Here is a 20,505-nt window from a genome sequence, read left to right as displayed (position 1 = left end):
AACTATTTTGGAATGTGTTGCAGGTCTGAAATGCAGGAATGGATGTTTATTAATAAAGGAAATGAAGTCGAGCAGATAAAACATGAAATATCGCAGGTTCATCCTGTCTGACATCAAATAAAAGTCAAAGTCAATGTAAGAAACACTTATTATTATTTTTTTTTTATTACATTTTCCACACCGTCCCAACTTTTTCTGATTTGTGGTTGTAGAATAGAATGTATACTAGTGTATTAACTCTACACAAACCCAGAGTCATGTGATATAAAGATTAGTATTTTCGTATAAAGTATTTCGTCTGTGTGAGGTGAATTTTAATATGCACACAGCATTGATGTACACTATATGATCAAAAGTATTGGGACGCCCCTTCTAATCTACAAGAATCACTAACTGGTGTAATAAATACATGACTGTGTAGCTCTATAAAGATCATCAACGTCAGTGCTCAGCCGTACAAATGCTGCCATCTTTTGACTAAACGGGCACAAATTCCCATACACATACACACTCCAAAATCTTGTGAGAAGCTTCTCAGAAGAGCGGCTGTTGTTTCAGCTGAAAAGATCACAGCTATAGCGGTCGCTCTGTTTTAATAGTTTGTTTTTGATACGGGACGTCCGACAAGATCATGGTCAGGCGTCCAAATACTTTTGGCCCTAGTGTACCTTGATAAGACACTGATAATTTCAGAAGTTTAAAGCATCTTAGCATGTCGATATCAGCGACTCGGGGTTGATTTGCTCACCCGGTCGAGCCGTTTGGCCTCTATGTGCCTCAGGAGCTGCTGCCTCCAGTCCGCCGGCATTTTGGAACCCACGTCCTCCGGTTTCGGGGGGGCGACTCTCATCTTCATGTCGTTGTCAAGATTCTTCTCGAGGCTCATGCTGACGTTGTAATCCGGCATCTTCTCCAGCAGGGCGGCCATGGTGGGCCGGGCGGACACGGGCCGGGCCTGAGAGGCGCCGTACGTCTCGGTGCTGTAGCTCCGGGCGGACAGGGGGCGACGCTGGGTCAGGCTCTTGGTGGGGTAACCCATGATGGGCTTTTTAGGCTCCTGGTAGGACGAGTAGTCCTCTTCGTACCTACCGTTCCGCTTGTGGAACTGCGAGTCGGCCATGGTGGCCAAGCTGTTTTGGTGATCCAGGATGCCCTTGAGCTGTTGGGATCGGGCGTAATGGTCGGCCAGTTGGTGTTCCTGGGCTTCGGCGACCCTGCGGAAAAGCGCCATCTCGGTCGAGCTGACCAGGGAGTCGGCCCGGCGCAGAAACCCAGGCCGGGAACGCTGAGGGTGCGACGGGAACTGTGGAATGACCGAATCGTCGTTGATGGGAGGCTGAGGATAGGAGAACATGCTTTGCTCCATGGGTTGGTACCCTCGGTACCCTCGAGGGCTGATTAGCTCCTTCGGCAGCGTCTTGCCTGGGTGATTGATGTATTCGGGGGTGTTAGGGAAGGGCGGCGGGACTCTCCTGTCCTGCTTCATGACGTCCATGGCTCCTTGAGGGTTGAAACTTTGGTCGAACTGGTAAACCTTTTTGGGAATGGCGGGTTTCTGAGGTTGAGAGGATTTGCTCGTACCGTAGATGTCAAGGTCGTCGTCCAGCATGGGGGCGGACTGGCTCCTGGACATACTCTGCTCCAGATGTCCCGGGAGGTCAGCTCTGTCCACGCTACCCTGATTATCGATGCTGGAGCTGTAAGTGTCCAGGGGGATGCTGTAGACCTTGTAGGATCCGATGTCGATCTCGTCTATGCTCTGGGACTTCTTGAACTTCGCCTTCACCTCCTTCATCATGGGCGAGATCCTGTCAGAACTTCTGCTCACCACCATGCTGGTGCCCTTGTTGGGTTCATTACAGGCCTGAACGTGCGCGTACATGTTGGGCGGACCCTGCCCTGTCCCTGAGTCTCTGGAGTTCAGGAACCCCCAGGCTCCTGACGAGGGGAAGGTGCCCGGGAGGTGGTCCTGCTCGAAGTCCTTGCGGTCGGGGTTGGGGCTGTTCGCCGGGGTGATCTCCAGCTTGGACGGGAACGCCGTGCGGTCCTCGAAGGGGCTGGGAGTCCTCGTCCAGTTCTGCCAAGGGTTCTGGGAAGGGGGCGGAGGCACTTCGGCATCGGGAGGCGCACGGTAGGGGTGCGCCGACTGCTCCAGCTCCAGCGGGACTCCCATGATTCGCTCCTGCCGCATGAGGGGCCGTCGGCCCTGCGCCACCGAGGCGCTGCGAGGCTTGGTGCCCAGCATGGGGTTCCCGCTGCTGCCGCCGCCGGGAGTCACGACCGGCGTCTCCTCAGCCACGAAGCCCGTGTTGTCGTAATGGGGGGCGTTGTTCCAGCTGTCGAAGGTGTCGCTGAGGGGCCGCCGTTCACCTCTCTGCTGCAGGGTGCTGGACGGCGGCGTCTCTCTGTGGCTGAGCAGCGGCTTCGTCTCGATCGGCTTTGGGAACGACTGAGCGATCCTAAACACAGAGCAGAAAGAGTTTCAGAGTCTGATTGAGACTCTATTCCATTCCAAAACTAGAATACGCCCTGCCTTTTGCAGCTATACCAGTCTCGACTCTTCTGAGGGGGTTTTTCGACAAAACGTTGGGAGCTTCTGCCCTTTGGCTGCTCCCAATGGGGTCACAAACACTGATTTTTACATTATGTGACCTTTCTGACCCAACAGTCCTATTTATCTGGGACCTAAGAGTGCACTAAAGTGTCCCCATCAAGTAAAACCTGCACCTTCTGTATTTGTAAGCCCAGCTTGGAATTGGAACCCCCGGAGCTCTTACTATCACGCCACACCAGCTCACTGTGGTCAGTGGGGTTGAGGTTAGGGCTCCAGGGTTCTGTACAGGCCACTAAAGTTCCTCCAAAACAATCTGGTCAAACCACGTCCTTATGGACAAAGGGGCAGCAAAGCTGGAGGGGGCAAGAGACGTCTGCAAATTGTCACCTTGAGGCTGAAAGCTTATCGATTGTTTTGATTGATTAATTGTATACACAGGTTAGCAATGGGTGTGGCGGAAAAACCTGAACTCAATAACTGGAAGGGGGTGTCTACATATTGTTGACCATATAACATAGACAAAAATGTACAAAAATCTTTATTTTGCACATCATGAATGCGTTCTTGGCAAACGTCAAGGCCGTAACCCTTCAGATGCCATTCGTTCACTTTCTGGTGGGGAAAATTCTTCTGGAGATCAAGGGTCAGCCAAATAAGTCAAATAAGTAAATTAAGATTATTAATATTATTATTATTTATTTGTTATTATTATTATCAATAATAAAATAAAATTCAATTTGGACGCTGCCCTAGAAAAAAAAGTGCCATAAAAAGTGCCATATAAATCAAGTTTATTATTATTATTATTTATTTGTTATTATTATTATTATTATTATTATTATTATTGTTTATTTGTTATTATTATTAAAATTTAATTGTTATTATTATTATTATTTATTTATTATTATTATTATGTATTTATTATTATTATTATTAATTATTATTATTACTCTCATTATTATAATTATTATTTTTGTTATTATTATTATTATTATTATTACTATCATTATTATTATTATTATTACCATTCTTATTATTGTTATTATCATTATTATTGTTATTATTGTTATTATTATTATTTATTTGTTATTAATTTTATTATTATTGTTATTATTATTACTATTATTATTATTATTATTACTATCATTATTATTATTATTATTACTATCATTATTATTATTATTATCATTATTATTGTTATTATCATTATTATTATCATTATTATTATTATTGTTTTGTTATTGTTATTATTATTATTATTATTTATTTGTTATTATTATTATTTTTATTATTATTACTATTATTAATGATTTATTATTATTATTATTTTATTTTATTTATTTTTTTTGGCCCTATGGGGTCCCTTGGAGATGACAAAGCATAGTAAGCAACAGATAGGGTGCAGTCAGTAATTGTATATCCAAAAAGTTCATCTGTATAGTAGTTGTTGTTTATAAAATTATAAACACATTTACCAGATACATGTTCCTAACAAAGTGCTCAGTGAGTGTGAGGCTTTTATAGCGTTTTTAATAAGAAGTAAGCTTTGTATTTTTAGGGCTAGCTGTTAGCAAGCTTTGTCAGAATGGATCTTGGTGTTTAAAAGCTAAAAAAGATGTCAAGATCCTGTGTAAAATGAAAGATGGTCCCAAATGTGCCGAACCCACGACTGGTAGGTGTGAAACGTGTTAATCATAGCCGACCTGTTAGTCCAGTGAGTCTGCGGGAGGCCGTCTTTGGCGGCGCTCTGCAGGGCGGAGACGTTTCCGGGCGGGTTGGAGGAGCCGGAGGAGCCCTGAGACGGCGAGTAGTCCGAGTAGGTGGCCGAGGAGCCGCTGTTGTTCATGCAGTGCATCTTGTCTGGGTCTGAGTCATCCATGGATTCTGAACGGGAGGAAAATTCGGATCAGGACTGCATCATTCACGCCCACAGAAGCACTCTGTTTGGTTTTGTGCTGCATGAAGAGGAACTCGAAACCCATAACGCTCCAGCTAAAGTGTTTAACTGGGATAAATATATAAAGCGCATCACAATTTAAAAACAACGTGTTTTCATGAGGATTCTATCAGTTCTGGTGTTGAGTCTGAATTGTTCTGAACTGCTGGTGGCACCAGATTGATTTTCTTTTCTGACAGAGAGGAACAGAAAGTGTCCTGCGCTGTGAAGTCACGTGACACTAAAATAAAAACGTAATAATAATGATGTTAAATCTAGATCAGTCGTGTTCAGGGTTTAAGGCTGAGCTTTTTTATCTCTCACACGAGTGGAACCATCTTATAAAAGCGTCACGTCCTGATAATATATTCTCTCTTTTCTTTTATACTTTCATTACGCAGCGTTTTAAATAAAAACACACGAGGATCGGATGAACCGAACCTTCGTAAAAGACGTTTAATTTTGTTTGAAGTGATGATGGTGCTTCATTTACTGGGATCATTACTGTAGGAGTCTCAAGCATTTTAAAACCTTATAGAGCAAAATAAAATAATTCTGTATAAAATAAGCGGTAAAAACACACGCTGGAACCGGAGCTGGGATCTTGAATACATCGTATCGAATCTCGGCTCTGCCTGCCGGCTAAGGCTGAGCGGCCACATGAACGACGATCGGCCTGTTGTTCAGATATGGGCGGGACTAAGCCGGATGGGGTCTCTCTCCCATGACTGGTGCAATTACGACCTCTGCTGGCTGATTGATGGCGCCTGCACAGAGATGAGAAAAGAGTGCCGTCAGGGTGTGTCTCTCCGTACACCACGCTGAGCTGCACTGCACTCGTCAAAGTGTAGGTGATAAGATGCATACGGCTGCTGCGCACGTGTCGGAGGGGGCGTGGGTTAGCCTTGTTCTCCTCAATCAGAGCGGGGATCGGTATTGGTGGAGAAGAACGTGACACAATCGGGCAATTATACACGCTAAAAAGGGAGACTTATTTTATGCATCTTTATATTTCATAATTTATGGACAATCTTTATTATCGTCACACCACAGGAGATTTTGCATGTTCACCTTACAATAAAAAACTAATAAAACAATAAAGTCTTCCATCTAAAGGAGCCCAAGTAAAATTCTTCATCACTGACAAGTTTTTGGAGGAAAAACACATATAATACATATTTTAATTTAATTGTGGTAAAATCAGAAGTCATGTCACCCACCTATGTACAAATAAATATGTGTCCTAAAAACATAATCTTATATAATGTTTAATTTACTGAGTATATTATATAATATTGTGTTGGTCCCCCTTTTGCTGCCAAAACAACCCTGACCCATCGAGGCATGGACTCCACGAGACCTCTGAAGGTGTGCTGTGGTATCTCGCACCATGATGTCAGCAGCAGGTCCTTTAACTCCTGTAAGTTGTGAGGTGAAGCCTCCATGGATCGGACTTGTTTGTCCAGAACGTCCCACAGATGCTGGACTGGACTGAGATCTGGGGAATCTGGAGGCCGAGTTGTTGTGCTCGTCAAACCGTTCCTGAACCCTGTCGCCGGTTTACCACTGTTCCTTCCTTGGAGCACTTTTGATCGGGACACACCCCACAAGAGCTGCAGTTTTGGAGATGCTCTGACCCGGTCGTCTAGCCATCACAATCTGGTCTTGTCAGACTGGCTCAGATCCTCACGCTCGCCCATTTTTCCTGCTTCTAACATCAACTTTGAGGATAAAATGTTCACTTGGAGAACCACTGGGGCCCTCTAGACTCTCAGAGTGACTGAGATACTCAAAAAATGATACATATACTCGACAAGCTACCTGGAACTCATTCATTTCGAGTGCCGTTATCTTAAATCGTATTATTTGTTTGCTGGCGTTAGCTGAGCGTTTACCTTTTTTATCCTTTTGTCCCAGCAGTACGACCTTCGGCTTGTACATGGGCGGTTCCACCAGCGTCGGCCTCATGTCGGAGATCCGGATGTCGTTAGGAGAGCCTCCCATGGAATCCTGAACAATAAAGACATCGGAATTATTACAAAACGACGGGTCACGCAAATAAACCAGCTCCGTCTGTAATGACGTACTGTACTGAAGGAACAAACGGTTCCACAGCTGACACAATCAGAAATGTATCCGGGCTTAGGACCTGCACTGAGAGCGAACCGATGTGTCCTCTCAATGATTAGGTTAACCCAGGCTGGATTCGAACCCCTGAAACTCTGGCTCGTACCAATACGCCACACTGGCTCAACGTAATAACATACTTTACTACTTGTAGTCAAATAAAATATCTATTTAACATTAAAATATATAAAAACACAGCATTAAATATTTGCATAATGTTCAGATCTGATTTCTGTGGTTGTATAGATGTACGTTTCTTAAAGCGGCAGCACACAGTAGGGTGACAACTGTTTTCTGAAGTGCTCCTTAGCCTGTGTGACTATATTAATATAGAATTATGACTTTTTTATGCAAGTGCAGTCTGAGAGCTCAAAGATCTCACATCACAAAAGCAGTTTCCAGGCTTGTCCTATACAGACTGGGATTTCTCCGGATACCCTGAATCTTTTCACAATATCATGCACAGTAGACGGTGGAAAACCTAAATCATTTCCAATCGTCTGCTGAGAAATGTTTTTTTAAACTGACTAACAATTCTCATAGTGACAATAAATCCACTACAAAAAGTTAGATATCATCTAAAATATTTAAGATACAGTTATTTACATTTAAGACTTGTTCTGTCTGCCGATCTAAGACGAATTATAGAACAGGAAGCATGCACAGAGATGTCTGCAGGGGATTTTATTGAAAACACTAAAGAGGTGAAACCAGGAACACACACAAGACAGCTCACATTATGAACACTAGGGGGAGCTTTGCTTTTAAAAACTATGCTAATGCTAGGCTAAAGCTAAATGCTAACACTGACGTAGAAACAGAATTCCCGCACCAGCGCAGCGTTCTGAATCTCAGCTCTGCTACCAAAAACAAATAAGAGTAAATGTGTTTTACTGCAGACTAAAGAACATCGACGTTATTATTATGTTGATTTTATCCTTACCCAAAAGTGGCTCCCAATAAATTAGGAAAAAAATCACGAAATATAAAGCAAAACAAAAATGGTCCTTCATTATTTTAGAGACCTTCAACGTCTCCAACTACAGCAAACTCCATCAAACTACCATCATTCATCAGGTTCGAACCTCACAATCACGACACTGCTTTCCATCAATCCTGAACCGCTACACAGATCCTCCTCCCAAAATTCTAATTCTAATCATCTTCATCTGTGTGTTTATAAACCTTTTTTTCTCCCAGTTTAATCGTAGCCGGTTCCTCTTCCTCGGCTGGAGACCCTGATGGTGTACGAGGAGGGTAAACTCTCCTGACACGCCCTCCCTCGGACGTGTGCATGCTTCGCCGACCCCTTCTTATTCGCCCATATTTCGGTGGATCGGCTCGTGAAGTCGGTCTCACGCACGGAGAGTCACGCTCTGATCTCCACGTTCCTCCACTTCTGTACAGGCGCCTCGGCCTACGACCCCGCCCACTTTTTAGTCCCGTCTTTTCCCAACCAGACTTAGACTCTGCCACTAGTCTGCTGGGTAGGAAAAGACCGGACTAAGGGGAGAGGGGGGGTCTTCAATGCTGTGTGTACAGTACAGGTGAACAAGAAGGGGTCAGTGGAGCGCGCACATGTCGGAGGGAGGGCGTGTCAGGAGAATATACCCTCGTACACTATCGGGGTCTCCAGCAGAGGAAGAGGAACTGGCTACGACTAAATTGGGTGAAAAAATGCAGAAATAAAATGACTATTTGTTGAAGTCATTAAAATCATGAAACTGCCAAGACATGCAACCGTTTGTCATCGACTCTGCAAACTCAATTCATTTCAAAATAGGGGTCAGGTACTTTTCCTAATTCTTCTGTATTTGCCGGGTGAACCGGGTCAGACCTGCGGGTCCCTCAGCCACTTACTATGAAGAAGAGGCAGGACGACGGAGAAACGGCCAGGCCGCAATTCTCTGCCTGTTGCTGCTTGGGAACGATGCGATGTAAAGAAATCTAAGCAAAACACACACACACACACGTGTACACACACACACACACACACACACAAACACAAATGGAGGAATTTCATGGGCTGAAAAGGAAAGCGTGTGTAAGAAGCATGGGCTCGTGACACCAGTCCTCCCACTGTCCAGTAACCCTGACCACCAGGGGTCTCTGAGCCAGGGGGAGGGACGGTTGTACCAAGCTGTAATGGACACGTACACCACATCACTGTGCGCATTAAAAACACAGAAGCAGAAAGAAGCGCGGGTGTGGATGGTTGCGCGTGAATAGCTGTGTATGACGCGTCCTGGCATTCACATCGGTGTTCCTCAGAAAACACGCTGGATTGGGACGCAGCCCTAGATTCATGTTCCCTGTACACTATTTATTTTCCCCTTTCGGCTGCTGACAGTGGATCTGGTCCTCAGATTCGGCGCAGTTTGTACACTGGATGCCCTTCCAGTACATGACTCTCCGTGCGCGATACAGATCCCGTATGAACCCGCCTGGTGCAGGGCAGAGATGAGGACTCGAATGACACACAGCAACTTCAGACTCGACTCGGACTCGTTTCAAATGACTCTGACTCGACTCATGACTCGCAAAAAAATCACTCATAAAAAACAAGAGTCTCGAGCGTCAGCATGTGTAACATTAGTTACATGTGATGATTATATATATATAATTATTATTATTATAAATATTCTGCTCTCTAATAACGCTCCGGCCGTCTAAACCCACAACACACGCAATGTGTAAACGTTCCAGCCAGCTTCCGGTGTAGTGATGCAGCGTTGCTCCCTACTCCCTACACAGTCTGAAGTTCACTTCATCTGAACATTATCGTTACCTCTGGATCAGAATCTCACTTAAAATGGTGGAACACCCTACGTAGTGCACTTCACAGGAACGACCGGGGTGAATGGAACGCTCCTGCAGAATCGGCGCTGATGGTTGAAAGACGCTTTCTGAACCAATCAGAGCTTCTGATTGTAATTGTTAGTAAGAAATGCTGTTATTTGCGTTTATTCGGTTTGCGTCACACAGATGACGTGGTAATGAAACGCTCGATCGGCTTTCTAACCACTTCCTGTTTTACTAAACAGACGGGAAAAGTTTGGAGATTTTTAATTATAAGCACATTTACAAAATAACGGATTCTGTTCCTAATGGCACGCACGCTTATAAATGTAATAGCATCTGGAAGAACAGAAGCTAAGGTAAGCAGCGGTTATGATTGTTTTTGCCGTGTTTGGGGTTTTGGCCGCTGTGCCGTGATTTATCGAGCGCTTTTGTTCTGTAATGAAAACAAAACGTATCAGTTGAAGCTTTTAACTGGAACCTTCTTGTTACAGAAATTACATTCATTTACACAATGAGGAGGAAAGTAAAGACACGAAGTAAAACGGCTAAATACACTCGCTAATCTGTTGTTGTTTTTATCTGAACTTACAGATTATTTCTTTATTTCTGCGCTACATTTATAATATATGTTTTGTGTAGATTATATTGACTCCTGACTTGACTCGGACTCGTATTTTGGGACCCAGGCAACACAAGCAATGTGGTTTACAAGATGCAACATAAAGCCTCCACAAGGGGGGCGTTCGTGTACAAGTTCATTTAATCATTAGCACTTTTCTCTGCAACCCATTGAAAAACCCTGGTTGGGCTAGTGCACATATTTACTGCCCTGACCATTCGACAGTGGAGCTCTGCAACAGTAGATACAGCTAGATTGGGAGGAACATTGGAAAAACAACAATGGCTTATACAGTACATATCTTAAAAAAACAGATCAAGGGCTTGGGACCTGCACTAAAAGCGCACTGATAAGTGCACCTCAAAAAGGCCAGGCTGTTTCAGCCACGCCCATCCATGCAGATGCCCGACCTGCCGATAGCACCACTGAGATTCGAACCCCGTCATCTCAGCAGTAAAGGGTAACGTACTTTACCACCACGCCACACAACTAGATCAAATATGTGAATTAAACAACATGCTCAGTGGGTAGCACTGTCGCCTCACAGCAAGAAGGTCCTGGGTTCGATTCCCAGGTGGGTGGTCCGGGTCCTTTCTGTGTGGAGTTTGCATATTCTCCCCGTGTATTCATATCCAATTCTCTGATGGTATTTCACCTCTACTGCAGCTGACCTCCACTCCTGACCGAGGAGGGTCGTGACTAACACACGCCCCCTCCCGCAAGTGTGCAGTACAGACCGCTTCTCTTCACCTGCACCAGGGGTTCATACGGAGCACATTGTGCACGGAGAGTCTCGCACTGATCACCATTATCCCCCGTCTCTGTGCAGTGCCATCGATCAGCCAGCAGAGGGAGTAACTGCAGCGGTTGGCTGTGTACGCCCTTTATTTTCTTTAAAACAGAGCCGAGGTCGTAACGTTAAACACCAAACGGAAAACTGTGACCATCAACGAGGATAAAACCTGAATCCTGAGCTTTTAACGAACACCAATCAGCAGCTTCCAAACACACTCGACATTTCCTTCTGACCTTCTCCTGTGTTTGCTCGTGATCTCAGCTGTGGACCGAGCACCGGCACCAAACCATCGACGGATCGAAGGCGCGGACGTCCGACAAAGCCAGACACGAGACTACACAGTTCATTTACTATCATAGCTGAGATATATACACTGATCAGCCATAACATTATAACCACATCCTTGTTTCTACACTCACTGTCCATTTTATCAGCTCCACTTACCATATAGAAGCACCTTGTGTTAGGAGTCACAGTTATGCTCACTACTCTTCTGGCTCAACCCAGGGTGTTTTGGCGACTTCTGGTGGTGCCTTATGCATATGCACCAGCTTAATTGACTCTGCAGCCAGCCAATAGATCTCTCCCTGGGATAATTAGGCACACCTTCCTATCTGCTCCTCATCTACCAGCAGTCAAAAACCCCCAGTTTCTCTCAGTCTCCACCAGATCGTCTGTTGATGTCAGTGTGAACTGCTCAGCTCTCCTGGTTACCTTTTTTGTACCTTTTTTGATATTGGACTTTTGATAATTGAACTTTGTGCTTTTTCCTGGATTCCATGCTTCCAGCGTTCCTGACCCCAGCCTCGTTTCCTCCTGGTTCCTGGGTTTCTCGCCTCCTTCCTTTCTCCAGCTTTCCTGCCAGTTCCTCCGGTCTTCACCCCAGCCTTCTGGTTCCAGTGCTGCTTCTCCCAAGCTCCTCCTGCCTCCCTCCAAAGCTTCTGGTTCCAGTGCTGCTTCTCCCAAGCTCCTCCTGCCTCCTTCCCAGCCTTCTGGTCCCCAGCCGGCAGTCCCACCTGCCACGATCTCTGCTTCCCGGTTCCCTCGTTGACCGTTCCTGTGCTCCTGCCCTGGCGTACTGTTCCTCCTGTATTTTCAATAAATTTAACTAACTAATCTCTGTGTCTGTGGTGTGGTGTTCGCCTGGTGGTTCCTCCAAAAACCTTTTTATTGGCTTTGCCGATTGTAACACCTTGTAGTTCTACAATTACTGACTGTAGTCCATCTGTTTCTCTGCATGCTTTATTACCATCTTTCATGCTGTTCTTCAATGGTCAGGACCCCCACAGAGCAGGTATTATTTAGGTGGTGGGTCATTCTCAGCACTGCAGTGACACTGACATGGTGGTGGTGTGTTAGTGTGTGTTGTGCTGGTATGAGTGGATCAGACACAGCAGCGCTGCTGGAGTTTTTAAACACCTCACTGTCACTGCTGGACTGAGAATAGTCCACCAACCAAAAATATCCAGCCGACAGCGCCCCGTGGGCAGCGTCCTGTGACCACTGATGAAGGTCTAGAAGATGACCGACTCAAACAGCAGCAATAGATGAGCGACCGTCTCTGACTTTACATCTACAAGGTGGACCGACTAGGTAGGAGAGTCTAATAGAGTGGACAGTGAGTGGACACAGTGTTTAAAAACACTCATACCAGCACAACACACACTAACACACCACCATCATGTCAGTGTCACTGCGGTGCTGAGAATCATCCACCACCTAAATAATACCTGCTCTGTGGTGGTCCTGTGGGGCTCCTGACCATTGAAGAACAGGGTGAAAGGAGCTAACAAAGCATGTAGAGAAACAGATGGACTACAGTCAGTAATTGTAGAACTACAAAGTGCTTCTATATGGTAAGTGGAGCTGATAAAATGGACAGTGAGTGTAGAGGAGGTGGTTTTAATATTATGGCTGATCGGTGTATAATTGTGACCGAATGCAATCCAAACAAGTGAGGATTAAGAGCCTGTCGTGAAAAAATAAGGTCAGATAATAAATGAAAACAAACATTATGGTTGACCGGGTTCTTACAGCAGTGGAATAGCTGAAGAACAAGGAACATAACTGTGGGCCTCCCTTTATACTGCTCTAGTGATATCACTTGCCTGTTGGACTTTGGAACCTCTATTCTGTGATGACCGTTGTTTCTTATCTGCTAACAACATCTCAAGCACCAACATAATGATTTAAAGCACAAGCAACATAATACTAACATCCAATTGTTTTCCATAACAGGCCCAACAGTGGCAACCTGGCAGCGATGGGGCTTGAACCAGTAACCTTCAGATTACAAGTCAAGGATTGTAATTGCTGATTACGATGAATACGTCCCAAAACTTGATGATGCACATTTATATACATCATAGCGTCTGACCGCTCTATTGAGAAGGTTTTCACAAGAAAAAGGGAACCCTCCTACTTCTATCCAGGTTTGGGACCTGCACTGAGAGCGCACCGACAAGCACAACCCCCAACGCCCAGCCTGTTTCCGAAATTCTATCCCCCCTGGTAGTGAGCTAGTGTGGCTTATTTATGAATCATTTTATGTGAGTGCTGGTGTAAGACTGTCCTGCCTGCAGTCCAGACCCATCTGGCTACCTGAGATAAATTATCCAGCACAATACACCATAAAATATACAAAATATGACCTGAAAAGAAACAGTGATATCAATTAAAGCCCCTTTTTGACCAGCGTGGAGCGGGTTCTGTGAAGTTCCTGAAGTTTTTGGTGCATTTTCAAACCGGGAGCTACAGAAGAGCAGGTTTTCCAGCCCACACCTGGACGACATCCGTGGGTGTGTACACAGGGCTCATTACGCGTTATATAAACATTTAATACTCAGTCTAGGTATTCAAATACTGACAGTAACATATAGTGAAGGAGCAGCTCGTACCTCGGAGCTCTCGTTCAGATCATCCTTATCCTTCCTCTTGGGGATGTCGATGGCCGAGTTCATGATGACGCCCTGGTCTGGTAGCGCCGGCGTTGAGAAGTCTTTCACCTCTCGCTCCATCACCTACGGGCATCACAGGGTAGGAATTACAGTTTAATAATATTTATATAACAATAAACAGACTTTATTCTCATTGTAGTTACACAACGGAACTTTGTTTGGTAGCTCTCAGTGAGACCAGCAGTGATAATAAAATAAAAAACACTACATACAACACAGAACAAGAGATAAATATAAAATATGTATAGAAAATATAAATACAGTACTATCATAGCAATATGTATATATACACCGATCAGCCATAACATTAAAACCACCTCCTTGTTTCTACACTCACTGTCCATTTTATCTCTTACCATATAGAAGCACTTTGTTGTTCTACAATTACTGACTGTAGTCCATCTGTTTCTCTACATACTTTTTTAACCTGCTTTCATGCTGTTCCTCAATGGTCAGGACCCCCACAGAGCAGGTATTATTTAGGTGGTGGATGATTCTCAGCACTGCAGTGACACTGACATGGTGGTGGTGTGTTAGTGTGTGTTGTGCTGGAGTTTTTAAATACCGTGTCCACTCACTGTCCACTCTATTAGACACTCCTACCTAGTCGGTCCACCTTGTAGATGTAAAGTCAGAGACGATCGCTCATCTATTGCTGCTGTTTGAGTCGCTCATCTTCTAGACCTTCATCAGTGGTCACAGGACGCTGTCCACGGGGCGCTGTCGGCTGGATGTTCTTGGTTGGTGGGCTATTCTCAGTCCAGTAGTGACAGTGAGGTGTTTAAAAACTCCAGCAGCGCTGCTGTGTCTGATCCACTCATACCAGCACAACACACACTAACACACCACCACCATGTCAGTGTCACTGCAGTGCTGAGAATCATCCACCACCTAAATAATACCTGCTCTGTGGGGGTCCTGTGGAGATTTGGGAGCTTGGTACAACTGACATGATCAGTCATGACGTTTGGTGCCCAAAAATACGCTGGACAGGGCATTGGGGTCTACCAGGGCATCTCACACGGTCACTTTCTGATCTGGGCTTCCGATCTCGACTGGACACGATCCGGCTATCGTCGGAGGATCTGGGAGGTGTGCTTGTCAGTGCGCTCTTAGTGCAGGTCCCAAGCCCAGATATACAGGGGCAGCCGAATAAAAGCGAGAGGGAACAGGACTACTGGGAGGCGGCTAACCCGTGTACAGATGCGCTGTGCTGGCGTTACCTCTTTGGGTGGGAGGGGCCATTTGGGCTCGTACGAGTCGCTGGCGTGGAGGTCCATGTTGGCGCCTGGCATACATTTATCGGTGGCGAGCGGGTGCACGCTTTTACCCACCATGTTCTGTACCGACTTCACCATGTTCTTAAGGTCCTCCGGGTACGGCGTGGGGTAGCGCTTCAGATTAATCTCCACCTACACACCAGGAAGAGAGGAACACAGTAGGCTTCAGAAAACCGTTCTCCTTTAACACAGTCCACCGCTGTCGTGCTACTTCATAAAACCGTTCTCCTTTAACACAGTCCACCGCTGTCATGCTACTTCATAAAACCGTCGTCCTTTAATTCAGTCCACCGCTGTCGTGCTACTTCATAAAACCGTCGTCCTTTAATTCAGTCCACCGCTGTCATGCTACTTTATAAAACCGTCGTCCTTTAACACAGTCCACCGCTGTCGTGCTACTTCATAAAACCGTCGTCCTTTAATTCAGTCCACCGCTGTCGTGCTACTTCATAAAACCGTCGTCCTTTAATTCAGTCCACCGCTGTCGTGCTACTTCATAAAACCGTCGTCCTTTAATTCAGTCCACCGCTGTCATGCTACTTTATAAAACCGTCGTCCTTTAACACAGTCCACCGCTGTCGTGCTACTTCATAAAACTGTTCTCCTTTAACACAGTCCACCGCTGTCGTGCTACATCATAAAACTGTTCTCCTTTAACACAGTCCACCACTGTCGTGCTACTTCATAAAACTGTTCTCCTTTAACACAGTCCACCACTGTCGTGCTACATCATAAAACTGTTCTCCTTTAACACAGTCCACCACTGTCGTGCTACTTCATAAAACTGTTCTCCTTTAACACAGTCCACCACTGTCGTGCTACTTTATAAAACCGTTGTCCTTTAACACAGTCCACCGCTGTCGTGCTACTTCATAAAACTGTTCTCCTTTAACACAGTCCACCGCTGTCGTGCTACTTCATAAAACCGTTCTCCTTTAACACAGTCCACCGCTGTCGTGCTACTTCATAAAACTGTTCTCCTTTAACACAGTCCACCGCTGTCGTGCTACTTCATAAAACTGTTCTCCTTTAACACAGTCCACCACTGTCGTGCTACTTCATAAAACTGTTCTCCTTTAACACAGTCCACCGCTGTCGTGCTACTTCATAAAACTGTTCTCCTTTAACACAGTCCACCGCTGTCGTGCTACTTCATAAAACCGTTCTCCTTTAACACAGTCCACCGCTGTTGTGCTGCTTCATAAAACCGTTCTCCCTTAACACAGTCCACCACTGTCGTGCTACTTCATAAAACTGTTCTCCCGTGCTACTTCATAAAACTGTTCTCCTTTAACACAGTCCACCGCTGTCGTGCTACTTCATAAAACTGTTCTCCTTTAACACAGTCCACCGCTGTCGTGCTACTTAATAAAACCGTTCTCCCTTAACACAGTCCACCACTGTCATGCTACTTCATAAAACCGTTCTCCCTTAACACAGTCCACCGCTGTCGTGCTACTTCATAAAACTGTTCTCCTTTAACACAGTCCACCGCTGTCGTGCTACTTAATAAAACCGTTCTCCCTTAACACAGTCCACCACTGTCGTGCTACTTCATAAAACCGTTCTCCCTTAACACAGTCCACCGCTGTCGTGCTACTTCATAAAACCGTTCTCCCGTGCTACTTCATAAAACTGTTCTCCTTTAACACAGTCCACCGCTGTCGTGCTACTTCATAAAACTGTTCTCCTTTAACACAGTCCACCGCTGTCGTGCTACTTAATAAAACCGTTCTCCCTTAACACAGTCCACCACTGTCGTGCTACTTCATAAAACTGTTCTCCTTTAACACAGTCCACCGCTGTCGTGCTACTTAATAAAACCGTTCTCCCTTAACACAGTCCACCACTGTCATGCTACTTCATAAAACCGTTCTCCCTTAACACAGTCCACCACTGTCGTGCTACTTCATAAAACCGTTCTCCCTTAACACAGTCCACCACTGTCGTGCTACTTCATAAAACCGTTCTCCCTTAACACAGTCCACCACTGTCGTGCTACTTCATAAAACCGTTCTCCCTTAACACAGTCCACCACTGTCGTGCTACTTCATAAAACCGTTCTCCCTTAACACAGTCCACCATTGTCGTGCTACTTCATAAAACCGTTTTCCTTTAACACAGTCCACCGCTGTCGTGCTACTTCATAAAACCGTTCTCCCTTAACACAGTCCGCCGCTGTCGTGCTACTTCATAAAACCGTTCTCCTTTAACACAGTCCACCGCTGTCGTGCTACTTCATAAAACCGTTCTCCCTTAACACAGTCCACCGCTGTTGTGCTACTTCATAAAACCGTTCTCCTTTAACACAGTCCACCGCTGTCGTGCTACTTCATAAAACCGTTCTCCCTTAACACAGTCCACCGCTGTCGTGCTACTTCATAAAACCGTTCTCCCTTAACACAGTCCACCGCTGTTGTGCTACTTCATAAAACCGTTTTCCTTTAACACAGTCCACCGCTGTCGTGCTACTTCATAAAACCGTTCTCCCTTAACACAGTCCACCACTGTCGTGCTACTTCATAAAACCGTTCTCTCTTAACACAGTCCACCACTGTCGTGCTACTTCATAAAACCGTTCTCCTTTAACACAGTCCACCGCTGTCGTGCTACTTCATAAAACCGTTCTCCGTTAACACAGTCCACCACTGTCGTGCTACTTCATAAAACCGTTCTCCCTTAACACAGTCCACCACTGTCATGCTACTTCATAAAACCGTTCTCCCTTAACACAGTCCACCGCTGTCGTGCTACTTCATAAAACCGTTCTCCCTTAACACAGTCCACCGCTGTCGTGCTACTTCATAAAACCGTTCTCCCTTAACACAGTCCACCGCTGTCGTGCTACTTCATAAAACCGTTCTCCTTTAACACAGTCCACCGCTGTCGTGCTACTTCATAAAACCGTTCTCCCTTAACACAGTCCACCGCTGTCGTGCTACTTCATAAAACCGTTCTCCCTTAACACAGTCCACCGCTGTCGTGCTACTTCATAAAACCGTTCTCCTTTAACACAGTCCACCGCTGTCGTGCTACTTCATAAAACCGTTCTCCCTTAACACAGTCCACCGCTGTTGTGCTACTTCATAAAACCGTTCTCCTTTAACACAGTCCACCGCTGTCGTGCTACTTCATAAAACTGTTCTCCTTTAACACAGTCCACCGCTGTCGTGCTACTTCATAAAACTGTTCTCCTTTAACACAGTCCACCGCTGTCGTGCTACTTCATGAAACTGTTCTCCTTTAACACAGTCCACCGCTGTCGTGCTACTTCATAAAACTGTTCTCCTTTAACACAGTCCACCGCTGTCGTGCTACTTCATAAAACTGTTCTCCTTTAACACAGTCCACCGCTGTCGTGCTACTTCATAAAACCGTTCTCCCTTAACACAGTCCACCACTGTCGTGCTACTTCATAAAACTGTTCTCCTTTAACACAGTCCACCGCTGTCGTGCTACTTCATAAAACCGTTCTCCTTTAACACAGTCCACCACTGTCGTGCTACTTCATAAAACCGTTCTCCCTTAACACAGTCCGCCGCTGTCGTGCTACTTCATAAAACTGTTCTCCTTTAACACAGTCCACCGCTGTCGTGCTACTTCATAAAACTGTTCTCCTTTAACACAGTCCACCGCTGTCGTGCTACTTCATAAAACTGTTCTCCTTTAACACAGTCCACCGCTGTCGTGCTACTTCATAAAACCGTTCTCCCTTAACACAGTCCACCGCTGTCGTGCTACTTCATAAAACTGTTCTCCTTTAACACAGTCCACCGCTGTCGTGCTACTTCATAAAACTGTTCTCCTTTAACACAGTCCACCGCTGTCGTGCTACTTCATAAAACCGTTCTCCCTTAACACAGTCCACCGCTGTCGTGCTACTTCATAAAACCGTTCTCCCTTAACACAGTCCACCGCTGTCGTGCTACTTCATAAAACCGTTCTCCCTTAACACAGTCCACCGCTGTCGTGCTACTTCATAAAACCGTTCTCCTTTAACACAGTCCACCGCTGTCGTGCTACTTCATAAAACCGTTCTCCCTTAACACAGTCCACCGCTGTCGTGCTACTTCATAAAACCGTTCTCCCTTAACACAGTCCACCGCTGTCGTGCTACTTCATAAAACCGTTCTCCCTTAACACAGTCCGCCGCTGTCGCGCTACTTCATAAAACCGTTCTCCCTTAACACAGTCCACCGCTGTCGCGCTACTTCATAAAACCGTTCTCCCTTAACACAGTCCACCGCTGTCGTGCTACTTCATAAAACCGTTCTCCCTTAACACAGTCCGCCGCTGTCGCGCTACTTCATAAAACCGTTCTCCCTTAACACAGTCCACCGCTGTCGCGCTACTTAATAAAACCGTTCTCCTTTAACACAGTCCACCGCTGTCGTGCTACTTCATAAAACCGTTCTCCTTTAACACAGTCCACCGCTGTTGTGCTACTTCATAAAACCGTTCTCCCTTAACACAGTCCACCGCTGTCATGCTACTTCATAAAACTGTTCTCCTTTAACACAGTCCACCGCTGTCGTGCTACTTCATAAAACCGTTCTCCCTTAACACAGTCCACCACTGTCGTGCTACTTCATAAAACCGTTCTCCCTTAACACAGTCCACCGCTGTCATGCTACTTCATAAAACCGTTCTCCCTTAACACAGTCCACCGCTGTTGTGCTACTTCATAAAACCGTTCTCCTTTAACACAGTCCACCGCTGTTGTGCTACTTCATAAAACCGTTCTCCCTTAACACAGTCCACCGCTGTTGTGCTACTTCATAAAACTGTTCTCCTTTAACACAGTCCACCGCTGTCGTGCTACTTCATAAAACCGTTCTCCCTTAACACAGTCCACCGCTGTCGTGCTACTTCATAAAACCGTTCTCCCTTAACACAGTCCACCGCTGTTGTGCTACTTCATAAAACTGTTCTCCTTTAACACAGTCCACCGCTGTCGTGCTACTTCATAAAACCGTTCTCCCTTAACACAGTCCACCACTGTCGTGCTACTTCATAAAACCGTTCTCCCTTAACACAGTCCACCGCTGTCGTGCTACTTCATAAAACCGTTCTCCCTTAACACAGTCCACCGCTGTTGTGCTACTTCATAAAACCGTTCTCCTTTAACACAGTCCACCGCTGTTGTGCTACTTCATAAAACCGTTCTCCTTTAACACAGTCCACCGCTGTCGTGCTACTTCATAAAACCGTTCTCCTTTAACACAGTCCACCACTGTCGTGCTACTTCATAAAACCGTTCTCCCTTAACACAGTCCGCCGCTGTCGTGCTACTTCATAAAACTGTTCTCCTTTAACACAGTCCACCGCTGTCGTGCTACTTCATAAAACTGTTCTCCTTTAACACAGTCCACCGCTGTCGTGCTACTTCATAAAACTGTTCTCCTTTAACACAGTCCACCGCTGTCGTGCTACT

General features: G+C 45.6%; 1 protein-coding gene across 5 annotated transcripts in view; it reads right to left on the bottom strand.

Annotated features, from left to right (window-relative positions):
- The window catches only part of lrrc7 (leucine rich repeat containing 7), a 102,965-nt gene that overhangs the window by 19,096 nt on the left and 63,364 nt on the right, over positions 1-20,505 (bottom strand). For 4 of the 5 annotated variants that reach the window (XM_062998046.1, XM_062998048.1, XM_062998045.1 and 1 more), the window contains exons 16-21: positions 15,015-15,203; positions 13,732-13,854; positions 8,478-8,564; positions 6,386-6,500; positions 4,258-4,438; positions 749-2,459 (exon numbers count right to left, since the gene is read on the bottom strand). In XM_062998046.1, the coding sequence (XP_062854116.1) occupies positions 749-2,459; positions 4,258-4,438; positions 6,386-6,500; positions 8,478-8,564; positions 13,732-13,854; positions 15,015-15,203 (2,406 nt within the window). The remainder of the gene's footprint in view (positions 1-748; positions 2,460-4,257; positions 4,439-6,385; positions 6,501-8,477; positions 8,565-13,731; positions 13,855-15,014; positions 15,204-20,505) is intronic. The other variant, XM_062998047.1, reaches the window with a different exon arrangement.

Source organism: Trichomycterus rosablanca, chromosome 6 (genome assembly GCF_030014385.1).
Source record: "Trichomycterus rosablanca isolate fTriRos1 chromosome 6, fTriRos1.hap1, whole genome shotgun sequence".
NCBI classification, from domain to species: Eukaryota; Metazoa; Chordata; class Actinopteri; order Siluriformes; family Trichomycteridae; genus Trichomycterus; species Trichomycterus rosablanca.
Note: the sequence above shows the minus strand (reverse complement) of the source record. Positions and strands in the feature narration are given on the sequence as shown.